The following is a 16,605-nucleotide window of genomic DNA, read 5'->3' on the forward strand; positions in this document are numbered from 1 at the left end:
TCACCATGTTGACCAGGATGGTCTCGATCTCTTGACCTCGTGATCCACCCGCCTCGGCCTCCCAAAGTGCTGGGATTACAGGCGTGAGCCACCGCGCCCGGCCGTGTGGCTCTTAAAAAGAGAACTGGCTGGACACGGTGGCTCACGCCTGTAATCCCAGCCCTTTGGGAGACTGAGGCAGGTGGATCATGAGGCCAGAAGTTCAAGACCAGCCTGGCCAAGATGGTGAAACCCCATCTCTACTAAAAATACGAAAAACAGCTGGGTATGGTGGTGGGCGCCTGTAATCCCAGCTACTCAAGAGACTGAGGCAGAGAATTGCTTTAATCCAGGAGGCGGAGGTTGCAGTGAGCCGAGATCGCACCACTGCACTCCAGCTTGGGCAACAAAGTGAGACTCTGTCTCAAAAAAAAAAAAAAAAAAAAAAAGAGAACTACAATAGATTTCAGAGCAAAAGTTCTAGGCTACAACTCAGAACCTCATTTCTGGATACCCTGGTCTTTCCATTTGTCTTATAGTCATCCTGCAAAGGTCAAAGTCAAATAAATCTTAATTGAATTAATAATTTTACATGCCAGAGGAATATCGCAAATTAAAAAAATATGTGATGGAGAAGCTTCTGAAAGATTTAATCAGACCTGTTTATGGAGAAGCCGCCTTCTATTTTCCTAGAGGACAGGATTGTATTCCATTTCTTTCTCATACTGACTTTGGAATGAAGTGTAATGATTCTAATGCTGGGTAAGAATCCTACTGAACAGAAAAAGGGACTTGAGTGTATGAATTAGTCAGAAGGGATTAGAAAAGTTAGGTAGATCATTTAAATACTAGTATCACGTTGAAGGTGGTTTAAAGAATTCTAAGAAAAGTGCCCCCTACTTAAATGAAGTCTCTTTCTCACCAGCTTGCCACAGCATCCGTAATTCATTCATTGCCCTTCATCTGCAGGAAGGCCTTAGAAAATGTAGTGTCCAGGAAGGAATAAAACAACCTGTCATACAGTTCCTTTAAGGTGACAGGGTCTTATTTATTGCCAGGAAGCTGGAGAGGACAGGGAGATGGTGCTGAACTCAAGGTACACTCCTCCTGGCTTTGGCATTTTGCCAAGAATGGACCCTGCAGACAAATTAAAATACTGTCTCAGTCACAGGCACCTTCTAAGGTTCTTGGAACTTCCATGAGAGTACAGGGGAGAAAGATATTTAAGTTCTTATACTCTGAATCAATGGGCCAACTTTTTGGGTACTGAAAAAGTCTCTGCATACCACTCATCATGTTGTTTAAAGATTTCACATATTTAACAAAAAGTGGATTCCCAAAAAGCAATTTTAAATGAACATTGTCTCCAGGCTAAATCTTTTTCAGGAGGATCGTAAATGTTCAGGAGGCCTAGGACCACTTGGAGATAAAATGAGTATTTCTGGCTGGGAGCGGTGGCTTATGTCTGCAATCCCAGCACTTTGGGAGCCCGAGGTGGGTGAATCACCTGAGGTCAGGAGTTCCAGACCAGCCTGGCCAAGATGGTGAAACCTCATCTCTACTAAGAAACAAAAAAATTAGCCGGGTGTGGTGGTGGATGCCTGTAATCTCAGCTACTTGGGAGAGTGAGGCAGGAGAATCTCTTGAACCTGGGGGGGCGGAGGTTGCAGTGAGTTGAGATTGTGCCACTGCACTCCAGCCTGGGTGACAGAGTGAGACTCTGTCAAAAAAAAAAAAAAAAAATTCTATTTTTAACAGGTTAATGTTTTGTGCTGCACACCAGATCAATATTGTTGGAATGGCTTTCTCCTCTTATCCCCAGAATTCTTCCTGGGAAGCTAGTGTTCACAGTAATTAGAATGTAAAAACCAATAAGATGATCCATTTTAACACCTGCACTTTACAGATGAGGAAACTGAAGTGCAGGATTGACGGTGATTTAAAGAGAATTGCTCAGTGGGTAGAGTGTGGGCTTTGGAATTAGGCCACTGACTAGTGATGTGAACTTGGGTGAGCTGATTGATATTTCCAAGCTGCAGTTTTATCTTCTAAGAACTGTTAAGACAGTTCTTAGGTAAATAATGTCTATAAGGCACCTACTCAAAAAATGAACTCAAAATTTTTCTATAATAATACTATATTCACTGTGAACTCCAAATTTGCCCAATAATACTATATTCACGGTTTTTTAAACATTGAGACACAATTCACATAACAGAAAATTCACCATTTCGAAGTGTACATTTCAGTGAGTTTTAGTGCTGAGTTGTGCAACCATCACCACTACCTAATTCCAGAACATTTCCTTACCCCTCAAACCCTGGGTCTATTAGCAGTGAGTCCCAATTCCCCTCTCCCCCAGCGTGGAGCAAGCACTGATCTTCTGTCTCTATGAATTTGCCTGTCCTGGATGTGTCATATAATGGAATCATACAACATGTAGCTCTTTTGTGGTCTGGCGACTTTCACTTTGCATAATGTTTCCAGGTTTTACTCATGTCGTAGCATGTAACTCATTCCTTTTTACTGACAAATAGTATTCTATTATACGGATACACCAACATTTGTTTATCTGTTCATCAGCTGATGTAAATGGAAGAAGACCCAGAGGTCAGGCCTGGTGGAAAACAGTCGCCATTGTTTTAATGGTTAGGTCAAAGCCCAAACGAGGACTCTCAATCTGGTCTTGTGTTGATGCCCTGCACGGTCTTTCGTGACATCTGAGCACATGTATTTTAAATAGTAGTGGTTTGCTCAAAGAAAACCTTACAACCTGGCTACCTACTTTTAGGATTTTATACTTCTCCGTGGATTTTTCCAGTATGGAAAAAATGTATACACAAAGAAATGAAATCTATACATTATAGAAAAATTGTGCTGAGAACCAGATTTAATTTTTATTTTCGAGACTAGTGGATGGTCTTTTTTTTTTTTTTTTGAGATGGAGTCTCACTCTGTCGCCCAGGCTGGAGTTCAGTGGCTCAATCTTGGCTCACCGCAACCTCTGCCTTTTGGGTTCAAGCAATTCTCGTGCCTGTCTTCTGAGTAGCTGGGACTACGGCCCCACACCACAACGCCTGACTCATTTTTGTATTTTTAGTAGAGATGGGGTTTCACCATGTTGGCCAGACTGTTCTGGAACTCCTGACCTCAGGTTATCCACCTGCCTCAGCCTCCCCAATTGCTGGGATTACAGGCATGAGCCACCACCCCTGGCCTAGTAGATAGTCTTAATGCCTCTTTGTCCCTCTGTATTTCACAGGATGACCTGGCATCTGTACAGCATCTTTTATCTGCCTGTTTTTGTACCTGTAAGTTTACTACCATGGTTTATAGCCTGAGATCAAAGAAGACTTTTATTGAGTTTGCTTGATGTTTGAGTCATGAGTCCCCCCCTTTTTTTTGTTAGCTTTATTCCATGGAAAAAATACAGAAGTATTCTCTTCTTTAGTTAGTCACTGTCATTCCATCAACGTGACCATTACGTATGGGGAATATATGCCTTTGGGCCAGAATTTAGTGCATTTCGAGCACATCTGGTCACCTCTCCTTCCCGTTCCCTGGCCTGCTACCTAAGTGAAAGCTCACTATGAGATGAGAGGAGGCCTTTGATGATCTGGCCTCCTTCCCACGTAATGTAATGACGGGCCCAGCTCTCAGGTCTGATTTCCCTGCTGACAAGATCACAGAAGGCTGCTAATGTCTCTTTACCTGCAGTCATCATTTCTTCAGAGGCAGCATTGCATGCTTCCCCAGGCTTTTACTTCGTGGGCGTGTGAAGTCCAGAAGCAGATATGATTTGTGAAGGATTTGGTTGTTAACACTTTTGCTTAGGAATGAGTGATGTGTAGAATGTGGCAAGATTCCAGTGGGGAAGGCGTTCCCTGGGTTCATCACGGATTTGTCCTGCTGGATCTTGGGTAGCACGAGTAGAAGGTCCACCCTGCCTGGTTTCCTGACTTTGAGCAAGTGTTTTCTTTGCTAAAGCTTTGATGATCCGGTCCTGAATGCCTCTAATTACTCATTTCATTTGATGTTGTATTTTCTTACTGTTCTTTAAGATCTGGAGCAGTTACCGTGTGTCCTGCTTCACACACCTTATCTCCTTTATATTATTTCCTGCTTCTAAACATCTGCCAGCTCTCCCATACATGAAAAAGCAACAGACCCTGGCCCTTGTCTTTCTATGCTGAGCGTCCCTTATTCCTTCACTGTTCCTGGTTGACAGTCTGCAGCAGCCTTTTGTTCTGGTCCACCTTTGCCTGTGTGTTTTCTACATTGTCAGTGTTCTTTCTAATGTGGTGTCCAGACTGGAAATGACACTCCATGTGTGCTATGATCAGCCCCAACTGGCACCGTTACCAAGACCTGAACCCGATCCTCATTCAACGCAGCATACTGTTGCCGCCGATGTCTGCTTAGCCGGTTGCCTATTTGTTTTGTTTTGTTTTTTGTAGACAAGGTCTCACTCTGTCACCCAGGCTGGAGTCCAGTGGTGTGATCTCAGCTCACTGCAGCCTCTGTCTCCCAGGCCCAAACGATCCTCCTGCCTCAGCCTCCCGAGTAGCTAGGATTACAGGCACAGGCCACCATGCTGGGCTAATTTTTGTATTTTTAGTAGAGATGGGTTTTGCATGTCACCCAAGCTGGTCTCGAACCCCTGGATGGACTAGAGCAGTCCGCACACCTTGGCCATCCAAAGTGCTGGGATTACAGGTGTGAGCCACTGCACCCGGCCACCAGTTGCCTTTTTTTTTTTTTCCATTTTGAGATGGAATCTCACTTTGTCACGCAGGCTGGAATGCAGTGGCACCATCTCAGCTCACTGCAACCTCCTTCTCCCAGGTCCTGGTTCAAGCATTTCTCCTGCCTCAGCCTCCCAGTAGTTGGGATTACAGGCATGTTCCACCACGCCCAGCTAATTTTTGTATTTTTTAGTAGAGACAGGGTTTCACCATGTTGGCCAGGCTGGTCTTGAACTCCTGACCTCATAATGTGCCCACCTCAGCCTCCCAGAGTGCTGGGATTACAGGTATGAGCCACCATGCCCGGCCTCACCAGTTGCCTTTTAATACCAGCCAACACTGTGACCCCTACTCAGTGAGGCCTAGGCTCCCGTTGTGGTGTTATTTGCCCCTAAGAGCAGAACTTGACACTTTCCCCAATCCATGCTCTCCATTCGTTACTCTGGGGACTCATAGTTTCATTCCATTGGAACTAGATGAATGGGCGCCTAGCATAATTCTGATGCAAGAAATGGTTGGAGCGAAGGAGAATTTTATTTTATTTTATTTATTTTTTGTACTTTGGGCTCTGGGGTACACGTGCGCATCCTGCAGGATTGTTGCATAAGTACATACGTTCCACATCCACCCCCCCTCTCCCCGGTTGCCTACATCAGGCATTTCTCCTGGTGTGATCCCTCCCCATCCGCCCTGCCCCCCCACCCCGCTGTCCCTCCCCTCCCCAAGAATTTTGTTTTTTAATGATATGTTAGCATTGGCTGTGTTCCTAGAAAAATCCTCCTCCAGCTCCTGATCCTGTGGTACTTAAATTAGTAATTTCTAGTTCTTGGGGTTTTGTGTTTGTTTTGGGAATTGGGGGATCATTTTTTGCACCAGTTATTACACAGATTAAAAAAATGAATTGGGTGTTGAACCTCTTTAGGGAGCTTAGTACCTCAGTCCTTTGGCCAACTTGTTGTCACTTGGGTCCTGTACGGACCCTTGAATTCCTCGGTCTGCTGTGCTGTCCAGGAAGGGTGTGTGGGTTCTAACTGGCCGCCTCTCTGTCTGTTACAGTTACCTGGCTGAGCAGTGCTGGAATGGCGGCTTTATCTACCTGATCATGCTGCGTCGCTTTAAGCACAAAGCCCACTCCACTTATAATGGCAACAGCAGCAACAGCTCTGAACCAGGAGAGACACCTACTTTGGAGTTGGGTGACCGAACTGCGAAAAAGGGGAAAAGAACCAGAAAGTTTGGGGTCATCTCCAGGCCGCCTGCCAACAAGGCCCCTGAAGAGTCCAAGGGCAGCACTAGCTGTGAGGTGTCCAGTGACCCCAGCGCTGAGCTGGAGAACAGCCCTGACCCTAAACTTGGAAATGGCCATGTCTTTCAGCTAGAAAATGGTCCAGATTCTCTCAAGGAGGTGGCTGGACCCCATCTAGAGAGGTCAGAAGTGGACAGAGGGACAGAGCAGAGAATTCCAAAGACAGATGCTCCTCTGACCACAAGCAATGACAAACGCCGCTTCTCAAAAGGTGGGAAGACGGACTTCCAGTCGAGTGACTGCCTGGCACGGGTAAGCTTTGGTTTGATTGTGGAATCAGAATTTTAATTATTGTGGGTGTTTGTTGGTTTTTGAAGCCCAGCCCATGTGGGAAATACAAGCTGGGCTCAGAATTTTAAAAGAAATATTGTTTGAAGTTGCTTTTAAGGTTTAAAAAATACATCTAAGATGACCTCGCATTGAGAAACCAACAAATCCATTAAGATAAGTGATCAGAGAATGACAAAACTCCAGTCATTTTATCCTACGTAAATGAAGAGCTAGTCAGTGATCCTAAGTGGAAAACTCAAGCCTTCTGTGTAAAATTTGAGTCATGTGAGTTCCAGATAAAGTACTTAGCTGCATCATTATTTATCTCTGCTGTCACTAGTGGAATTATTGCTGCAAGGCCAAGAATTCCTGGTGACAGTTGATATCACAAACATCTAAGCCTCAGTATTACACAGGAAGGGTATTCAATACACAGGGAAGCATCTGCTTTTATTTTTAGCAGTTCAAAATTGGTGATGTTTTCATGAGATTGTGTCATTACATTGCTGAATTCTAAGGAAGTTTGGAAGCTTCACAAAAATCTGTGATACTATGAAATCCAGCTGTGAGGGTCAAAGTTGGTTACCACACCTGCTTTGCCTTTAGGTGTATTCTGAATGGTAAGGGGTAAGCTTCTAGCCTCAAATGGTCTCCCTCATTATAACCAACATTCTGTCTTAGGAGAGTTACGTTTCTTTAGGGTAGACACATTCATTCAAGAATCTTCTTGGCGGATATTCCTGCAGACTCAATTGAAACGATAAACTGCCGATGTGGGTACTGATTGGTTTCTTCTCTTACTCGGGAGTTGCGCTCTGGGGTGAAAGAGAAAGTTACAAAGATCAAAAATGGGCATAGAAGTATCAAGTTGAGGCCTGGCGCAGTGGTTCATGACTGTAATCCCGGCACCTTGGGAGGCCAAGGATGGCGGATCGCTGGAGCTCAGGAGTGTGAGACCAACCTGGGCAACATGGTGAAACCCTGTCTCTACCAGAAATACAAAATAATTAGCTGGGGACCTGAGTGGGAGGATGGCTTGAGCTTGGGAGGCGGAGCTTACAGTGAGCCAAGACTACGCCACTGCACTCCAGCCTGGGTGAACAGAGCAAGACCCTGTCTTAAAACAGAAAAAAAAGTATGAAGTTGAGTGTTGGCTGCTGGGAAATGGCACCCCAGGAGTAAGTGTGATTTCTGCCATTGTAGCCACATGTACAATGGGTTGAAAAGAATTAGAATAACCCCTCTCTCAAGAGATTATGTTCTTTCATTTGAGGAGCTGGATGATCTTCATGAAGCTGGACACAGAGAAGGCATTATTTGTAAATGGAATGTGTGAATAAGAAAAAAATTGATGTCTCCATTGATTTGCTACGAGTTTTATGAGTTCCCCCCAAAAGGATTAAGGATCAAAAAAAAAACATGGTATATCTCACTCCTGTAATCCCAGCTCTTTGGGAGGCCGAGGTGGGTGGATCACAAGATCAGGAGTTCAAGACCGCCCTGGCTAATATGGTGAAACCCTGTCTCTACTAAAAATACAAAAAGTAGCCAAGCATGGTGGCACACACCTGTAATCCCAGCTATTTGGGAGGCTGAGGCAGGAGAATCACTTGAACCTGGGAGGCAGAGGTTGCACCACTGCACTCCAGCCTAGGCGACAGAGCGAGACTCTATCTCAAAAATAAATAAATAAATAGTGAGAAAAAAACAAAGTGTGATCTATTCCCTTTGACCATTTTTCTAAAAAGCCATATGCCTGTAGAGAGGGGAGACTTGCCATCTGGAATTTGTATTCTTTGTGACTTTATAATTCATATTCTGATTATCGGCTCTGGATCATACTCTTTGTCTTGGTAAATCAGAATGGACCACACATCTTCTCAGGCACAAATATTTTAGCACCCTTTTCAACCATAAAATTATCTTATTAGGTGCATTTGCCCAGGATTAATAGGGTTGGCAAAAAGTAGCTTTTCACAGCTTTCCCCCACATTCTGGGGGCACCCAAATTGGAACCAGTAGACCTTCACACAAGATTGTTTAGGTTCTTGGGATTTTTATTTTTACTCCAAGATAGAGACCAAGGTCATGCTAAAATGAAATTTCCAGAAAAACAGAAAATGGCTATTTACCTCGTAAGCCTTTGGGGGAAAAATTTTTATTCCATTTGAATAATGGAGCTTAAACATGTCAGTATTTTTCCATTTCTGTGTTACTGATGATTTAATATATCTGCAGAAACCTAATAAATTACAGAAAAGCTCATAGTGATTCAGACCATTTTTGTTTGTCAGGTACTTCTTTTTCATAGACTGTTTCTTGTTCTAAGACAGTGTTACATTAAAAGGAATCCTCAGTCTTTCCTTTTCCATCCTGTTCACTCTTAACCGACCAACAGGAAATATATTTACTTTAAACAAATTTCTCTTTTTTAAAAATAATATTTTCTATAAAACGTTAACACACAATAATACATATACAAGCAGATTACTATTTAAAAAGACAAAGTTGGATTTATCTTCTAAAACAGAATCTCCTAGGATATAGACAAACTATTTTAGACATGAGTTCAAAGTTCCTCATTACTTTTTTTTTTTTTTTTTTAATAGAGAAGGGGTTTCAACATGTTAGGCAGGCTGATCTTGAACTCCTGACCTCTGGTGATCCACCTGCCTCGGCCTCCTAAAGTGCTGGGATTACAGGTGTAAGCCATCACGCCAGGCCCCTCATTACCTTCTTAGCAAAGATCTTTACTCCTCTAAAATGACAGTTTTTGCAAGTTGGCTTACATAGAATGTAATGTGTTTTTGTAATGCTACATGTTGAAAATGAATACAACCAAATGTCACATGGCAAATAAAAAAATAGTCCTACCACTTGCCAATCAGGCGAGTTTATTCATGACTGACATGGGTATGTCTGTGGGTCCATTTGTGGTCTTTCCCTATAATCTACCCTGTACAGTACCAGCCCTTTTTCCTGTGCCGCCTCTGTAAATCATTCAGCAGAGACCTCATGCAGGCTGCCTGGACCTGCATCTGCAGAAACAGGTAGGACACTCAGAAGGAGCGTCACACTCAGAACATCTTCCTGATGAGCAGCAGCCTGAGGATAGTCCTTTTCCAGGAAGGCCCCTTGGTCACTGGGTGAACTTACACTGACCTACATGGCGACATCTCCCAAGTCCACGTCTGAGCCTTCAGCTCGCTCCTGAGCCCCTGAGTTTTGTGACCACTGCCTGCAGGATGTCTCCATCTTGGATATTTCACGTCATGCCTAAAACTCAGTGCATCCCTTTCCCATACCCCCTGAGCCCACTCCAGTGTTCTAGCTCTTACTGTCCACAAAGTTTGCCCGAGCTGGAAGTTTCATGAGATTCATTGGGGATGACCAACCATCCTGGTTTGTCCAGGACTTTCCCTGGTTTCTCACTGAAAATCCTGGGAAACCCTCAGGACAGCTGGTCATCTTGGAGTCACCTGAAGCGCTGCCCGCTCCCTTCTGCCACGTCTGGTCATTCACCAAGTCCCGTCGACTCCAATTCCTTTTGACATCCTGCAGCTCAACCCACCTCTCTTCACTCCCATAATTTCAGGTTAGGGCCAGGCTCTTTCATATCCCCCCTGGGCTGTCATAGTACTCCCCTGCCTGGGTCATCACCCCCATTCCTGTCCCATCCATCCACTGTCCCAACTGCCACCAGAGGGACCTTTCTAAACAGCACATCTCATTACTCACATACATACACATGGGTGCACAACATACATGTGTGTGCACACACATACTTCCACTGGCACAGAAACCCATTGGGTGGGTCTGCTTTGCCTTCTTAGTTGGTACCAAACACGTTGGCATGTTATTCAATGCCTTTTATTTATTTTTTAGGCAGAGTCTCGCTCTGTTGCCCAGGCTGGAGTATAGTGGCGTGATCTCAGCTCATTACAACCCCCACCTCCTGGCTTCAAGTGATTCTCCTGCCTCAGCCTCCCGAGTAGCTGGGACTACAGGCATCTGCCACCATGCCCAGCTAATTTTTGTATTTTTAGTAGAGACGGGGTTTCACCATGTTGGCCAGACTGATCTCAAACTCCTGACCTTGTGATCCACCCGCCTCAGCCTCCCAAAGTGTTGGGATTACAGGTGTGAGCCACTGCACCTGGCCTCAAGGCCCTTTATTATCTGATCCCTGCTTAACTGTCTGCCTCCATCTCTCACTGCTTTTTTTTTTTTTTTACCTTTACCGGTGTATTATATAATAAAGAATACAGATGGAGAATTACATAAGATGAGGTCCAGAGGGTTCCCAGCACAGGCGTTTCTGTCCCTGTGGAGGTGGGAGCGAGGGGGGCCCATCACCCTCCTAGCACGTGGATGTATTCACCAACCTGGAAGCTCTCCGAACCCCATACTCTAGGGATTTGTATGAAGGCTTCATGCTGAAGGCATGATCATTTGTTAACTCAAAATCCAGCATTTCTCCCCTGACTCCAAAAGATGGGGGGATGGGGCTGAAAGTTGCAAGCTTTTCATGGCCTATCTCTTCTGGTGACTCACCCCCGTCTGAAAGCTATCCCTGATGTCCAGTTCTTACTGCTTTCTTCCCTGATTTGGAGTGAATACACTGCAAGCTTTTTCAAAGACCATGCTTACTGTCGCCTGAGCCGTGTGAGTACTGCTGTCACTACCCGGGTTCTCCTACCCTCTCCTGCATCACTTAGCCTCTACCTTTCGTGGGGGACACCCTCAAGACACCATCCTCTAGGAGGCCTCCGTGACACTCCCACCACCTGCTCTGTCTTTAGCCATCTCCTCTTCCGTCTCCTGTGGTACCCTCTGCTGCTCTTTATTGATGCCCGAGCTCCATGTGTTACAGGTACCATTTGGCTTGTGTCCCCAGTGGACTTTAAGAGCAGCACCTTTGATTTTTTTTTTAACCTTTCATACTAAGTTTTTTTGTATGCCGCTGCCAGTGTATATAAAACAACTACCCTTGTGAAATAGAAACTCATGAAAATTCAGAGAGGTAGATGTTAAGGACTGACAGAAGTGGAAGTTTGTATATTAAGGCACAAGTGTTACAGGGATAAGCTTTTGTACAGGCTTCAAATGGAGCGCTCTTGAATATTCACTGGATCGTAAGAAGTGATTTGGGAAGGCTTGGAAAGATTCATTTTAACTACAAAAAGGAACAGACTTTCTGGGGTCTGAAGGGATTTGTACTTGAAGATACTCCAGTCAGCTGAGGGTCACGTTGAGCATTCTGCAGACAGAATTGTTTCAAGTCCGCAGCTGCCTGGGAAACTTTTACGCAGTTGAGCCCGGCCTCCAGCCGGAGCTGGTGAACCACTTTCTTCATAGCGGCGACGCCGGAGGAGCCAGGCATGGTGTACTGGAGGGCTGCGCCGATTCGTGGGTCGGTGGGTCCTCATTTTTAAAAACGTTTTATATATTTGGGAAATGCAGGTGCAGATTTCTTCAATGCATACCTTATGTAGTGGTGAATTTCCAGCTTGAACGTGCCCATCACCTGAATGGTGAACATTGTACCCCATAGGTTATTTTTCATCTCTCAGCCCACTTCCCCTCTGCAGTCTCCAGTGTCTGTGATTCCCCACTCTGTGGGTTCATGGGCACCCAGTGTTCACCTCCCACTTCTGAGTGAGAACATGGACTGTTTGACTTTCTGTCCCTGAGTTATTTCACTGAGTGTAATGCCTTCAGTTCCATGCATGTCGCTGCAAAAGACATGATTTCATTCTGTTTTATGGCTGAGGAGTATTCTGTGGTATATACCACATTTTCTTTCTTTTTTTTTTTTTGAGACAGTCTTGCGCTGTCGCCCAGTCTGTAGTGCAGTGGCGCAATCTTGGCTCGCTTATATCTCCACCTCCTGGGCTCAAGCAATTCTCCTGCCTCTGTCTCCCAAGTAGCTGGGCTACTGGCGTCTGCCATCACGCCCAGCTAATTTTTTTGGTATTTTTAGTAGAGATGGGATTTCACTTTGTTGGCCAAGATGGTCTCGATCTCCTGACCTCATGATCTGCCCACCTCAGCCTCCCAAAGTGCTGGGATTACAGGCGTGAGCCACCGCACCCAGCCACACATTTTCTTTCTTGTTTGTTTCAGATGAAATCTCACTCTGTCACCCAGGCTGGAGTGCAGTGGTGTGATCTTGTCTCACTGCAACCGCCACCTCCCAGGTTCAAGTGATACTCCTGCCTCAGCCTCCCAAGTAGCTGAGATTACAGGCACACGCCACCATGCCCAGCTAATTTTTTTGTATTTTTAGTAGAGATGGGATTTCACCATGTTGGCTGGGCTGGCCTCGAACTCCTAACCTCAAGTGATTCACCCACTTCGCCTCCCAAAGTGCCGGATTACAGGCATGAGCCACTGCACCTAGCCTGATGCATAGCACATTTTCTTTATCCAGCCAGCCATTGACGGACACTTAGGTTGATTCTGTATCTTTGCTATTGTGAATAGTGCAGGGCGGGGCCTTCTTTGTCTTTATTTCCAGTCTTAGCTCAGTGCCTTGCACCTGTAGGTGCTCTGTAGCTATTAATCAAGGCCCCAAGAGTACTGGCCCTGGGAGATGGGACCCGGAGTTTCTGCCTCAGACCTGCCATCCCCAGCACTGTGGTCTTCAGGCTGCCATGGCCTTTCTCTGGGCTTCTGTCTTCTCACTTATAAGCCGAACATTTTGGTCTGATGACTAAGGGACTTCCAGCTCTGACATGATCACATATGTCTTACTGATCATTCCAAATAAGGGGTAAGCAAACGGTTTCAGAAAAGGTTTGCAACTAGAGCCAGAGCACTGACTGCAGCTGGATTCTGGTTGGATTGTGTCTTCTCACATTTGGGGCAAAGATGCTGTTGTAAAGTTTTATTTTTGGTTCCAGCAGTAATGAGGTCATTTAAATGCTGTGAGACAGCTCCCTTTAATGCACCGCTCCTGTTCTGGTAAACAAATCCCTTCGTTGGCTTTAGTGAAGGGATGCTTGTGTGAACTCACACAGTAATTGGCAGTTTACAGGAAAGGGTAACACTCCAACATTAGTGCAGTAGTCCATAGCATCCAGTTTTTCAGGGTTTGGCTTCTTCTCAATAGGCTGACAGAGTCTTGTTGCCCTTTAAGCTAATGTAAAAGAAAACAAATGGCCAAACCATCTGTCTAGACAGGGTCTGTTGCAGAACTCAGTCTCTCCGGTTGGACTAGGGTTCACACATTGAACACTGGCAAGCAGATCTCCCATCTGTGTGAGCTTCTTAACCTCAGTCGCAATGACCGTCATTGAACTGCAGGATTAGTGGATAAACATTCTCTATCTGTTCATTCGGTGCTATTTATGGGCTATCATTATTATGTGGTAGACACCATTCTCATTGCTAGAGAACTGGTTGGTAAACAAGACAGATGAGGTTCCTATCTCACAGCATTGATGGCATACCACAAACGATAAATCAGCAAATAAACTAATCACAGCATCAGATGGTGACGAGTAAATGAAATAAAACAGGATGAAGTGAAAGCTGGCCGGGCAGTGTCATGGGCAGGGGCCTGGTCGATGTTGGGTGTCAGAGCAGGAAGATCTCAGTACAGAGGCGATGTTTGAGCTGAGGATTGGGTGTCGGAAAAGGGCAGCCTGTACAGTCTGGGGCAGAATGTTCCCAGGGAAGAACCAGCAAAAGCAGCTGCCCTTAGGCAGGAGTGATAGACTGTTCCAGGAAAAAAGAGCGGGCACCAGGAGACCATTCAGGAGGAGTGGGCAGGGCTGCTGACAGAGGTTCGCGCATGCCACCATGGAGTTTGAACCTTATTGTCGGTCCAGTGGGAAGGTCTTGGAGGGCTTATGCTGAGTGCAACACAGCCTGTGGTTTTTTGTTTTGTTTTGTTTTGTTTTTTTTGATGGAGTCTTGCTCGGTCACCCAGGCTAGAATGCAGTGGCACCATCTCGGCTCACTGCAACCTCCACCTCCCGGGTTCAAGCGATTTTCCTGCCTCAGCCTCCTGAGTAGCTGGGATTACAGGCGCCCACCACCACACCTGGCTAATTTTTGTATTTTTTTTTTCTTGAGATGGAGTCTCACTCTGCCGCCTAGGCTAGAGTGCAGTGGCACCATCTGGGCTCACTGCAACCTCCAACCTCACAGGTTCAAGCAATTCTCCTGCCTCAACCTCCTGAGTAGCTGAGACTATAGGCATGCACTACCATGCCCAGCTGATTTTTGTATTTTTAGTAGAGACAGGGTTTCACCGTGTTGGGCAGGCTTAAACTCCTGACCTTGTGATCCACCACCTCGGCTTCCCAAAGTTCTGGGAATACAGGCATGAGCCACTGCGCCTGGCATTTTTTGTATTTGTTTTTAGTAGAGATGGGGTTTCACTATCTTGTCCAGACTGGTCTCGAACTCCTGACTTCATGATCCACCCACCTCAGCCTCCCAAAGTGCTAGGATTACAGGCATGAGCCACCGCACCTGTCCTGTAGCCTATGTTTTTTAAACGTTCTCATCGGATGTTTGATGGGGAATAATAGATTGTAGGAGGTGAAAAAAGGGAGACCAAACTGGAGGCTATTGTGGTCACTCAAGCTAAAGATGCTGGTCACTTTGACAAGGGGAGGTAAGGGAGCAGGGAGATGAGCTGCAGTTGGTGGATGTGAGATCTATTTTGGAAGTTGACTCTGTAGATCGTGCTCATGGTTCAGATGTGGGAGATGAAACAGAAGGAATCAAAGATATCTCAAAGGCTTTTGGCTTGTGGATCATCTTTAGCGTGAGTAGAGGATAATGCTGTTTTCATTGAGGTGGGAAAGCCAGAAGTAAGAGAGGAAAAAAGTCTAGTTTTGATTGTACTAAGGTATATATGAGATACTCAAGTGGAATTGTTAAGGAGACAGTTGGAAGTATCCTTAATACCATTACATTTAAGTTAGCCTGTTGGTTTTTGGCCAGTACCAGTTTTAGCCTAATAAATGTCAGACACTGATTTTATTTTTTACTGAATGTTGCTTTAGGCAGATACATATAAAACTGACAATTGTGGGCCAGGCACAGTGGCTCACGCCTGTAATCCCAGCACTTTGGGAGGCCAAGGCAGGGGAATCACTTGAGGTCAGGAGTGCAAGACCAGCCTAACCAACATGGTGAAATTCCCGTCTCTACTAAAAATACAAAATTAGCCAAGCCTGTAGTGCATGCCTGTGGTCCCAGTTACTTGGGAGGCTGACGCAGCAGAATCACTTGAACCTGGGAGGCAGAGGTTACAATGAGCCAAGATCATGCCATTGCACTCCAGCCTGGGCAACAAGAGTGAAACTCCATTTCAAAAAAAAGAAAAAAAACCCTGATAATTGTATGGCTAAAACTGCTAAGGAGCTAGGCATGGTGGTTCATGCCTGTAATCCCAGCACTTTGGGAGGCCTAGGCAAGCAGATCACCAGTGGTTAGGAGTTCGAGACCAGCCTGGTAAATGTGGTAAAACCCCGTCTCTACTAATAATACAAAAATTAGCCGGGTGGATGTGGTGGTGCATGGCTGTAATCCCAGCTGCTCGGGAGGCTGAGTCAGGAGAATCGCCTGAACCCAGAAGGCAGAGATTGTAGTGAATTGAGATTGCACCACTGCACTCCAGCACAGGTGACAGACCAATACCCTGTCTTAAAAAACAAACAAAAAACCCCCCCAACTGCTAACATCTATTTCTTGCTGCTTGTATCTTCCTTTTTAGTCCTCTGAACTCCCTCATTAGATGATCAGAAATTTCAAGGCAAGGCAACTTGTATTAATTTCTTTGGACACCCCCTTCCTATTTCCTACTTTCAATTTTGAAAAGAAAAAAAAAATTACGTTACAGAATCTGTTTCTTGACTAGTGTAGTTGGGAGCCCTATTACAGATTGGTGATTTTTGCCCTCTGAAGCCAATTTTATTAGTTATGTGTTTTGCATGACTTTGTTTTTAATGAGTTTTGTGGTTTGGGGCTGGAGCAGGCAAGTGGAGTGGATATGTGGGCGCTCTTGATAGAAGGTGTCTTGAGCTCTTCTAAGTGTGTATATGCTTCGAGCTGACATTCTGTTCCCATGAACATAGTTTTCCTTGTTTCTTGTCACAAGTCCTACTTCTAAAAGCATTTAAAAATTAGGAATGTACCTAGTATTGTCATGTCCTCTGTTAACCATACATACATGTTTTGTTTAACAAAGAGGAGGGGAAAAGAGGAAAAGAATGATGATGTATACTAGTAAGGAGGATGGATAGGGTTTTTTGGGGGTTTTTTGTTTGTTTTTTTTTGTGACAG

The 16,605-nt window shown here is 45.1% G+C and overlaps 2 protein-coding genes across 5 annotated transcripts in view; one reads left to right on the top strand and one right to left on the bottom strand.

The window, feature by feature from the left end:
* PDZD2 (PDZ domain containing 2) overlaps positions 1–16,605 on the top strand; it is a 398,209-nt gene that overhangs the window by 269,059 nt on the left and 112,545 nt on the right. For 3 of the 4 annotated variants that reach the window (XM_064375911.1, XM_064375912.1, XM_064375913.1), the window contains one exon: positions 5,781–6,282. In XM_064375911.1, coding sequence (XP_064231981.1) covers positions 5,781–6,282 — 502 coding nt within the window. Of the gene's footprint in view, positions 1–5,780; positions 6,283–16,605 lie in introns of those variants that run through there. The other variant, XM_064375915.1, reaches the window with a different exon arrangement.
* Positions 11,237–11,726, bottom strand: LOC110568475 (guanine nucleotide-binding protein G(I)/G(S)/G(O) subunit gamma-5-like). The gene has a single exon (XM_064375757.1). It carries the CDS (start codon positions 11,681–11,683, stop codon positions 11,477–11,479), a length of 207 nt encoding a protein of 68 aa, XP_064231827.1. The 5' UTR covers positions 11,684–11,726; the 3' UTR covers positions 11,237–11,476.

This window comes from Aotus nancymaae, unplaced genomic scaffold (assembly GCF_030222135.1).
Source record: "Aotus nancymaae isolate 86718 unplaced genomic scaffold, 86718_ANA_hifiasm-v0.15.2.pri h1tg000014l, whole genome shotgun sequence".
In the NCBI taxonomy this organism is placed as follows: domain Eukaryota; kingdom Metazoa; phylum Chordata; class Mammalia; order Primates; family Aotidae; genus Aotus; species Aotus nancymaae.

Bases quoted from the DNA above. Each gene is read 5' to 3' on its own strand.
- LOC110568475 (XM_064375757.1), bottom strand. From the start codon at position 11,683: ATGCCTGGCTCCTCCGGCGTCGCCGCTATGAAGAAAGTGGTTCACCAG.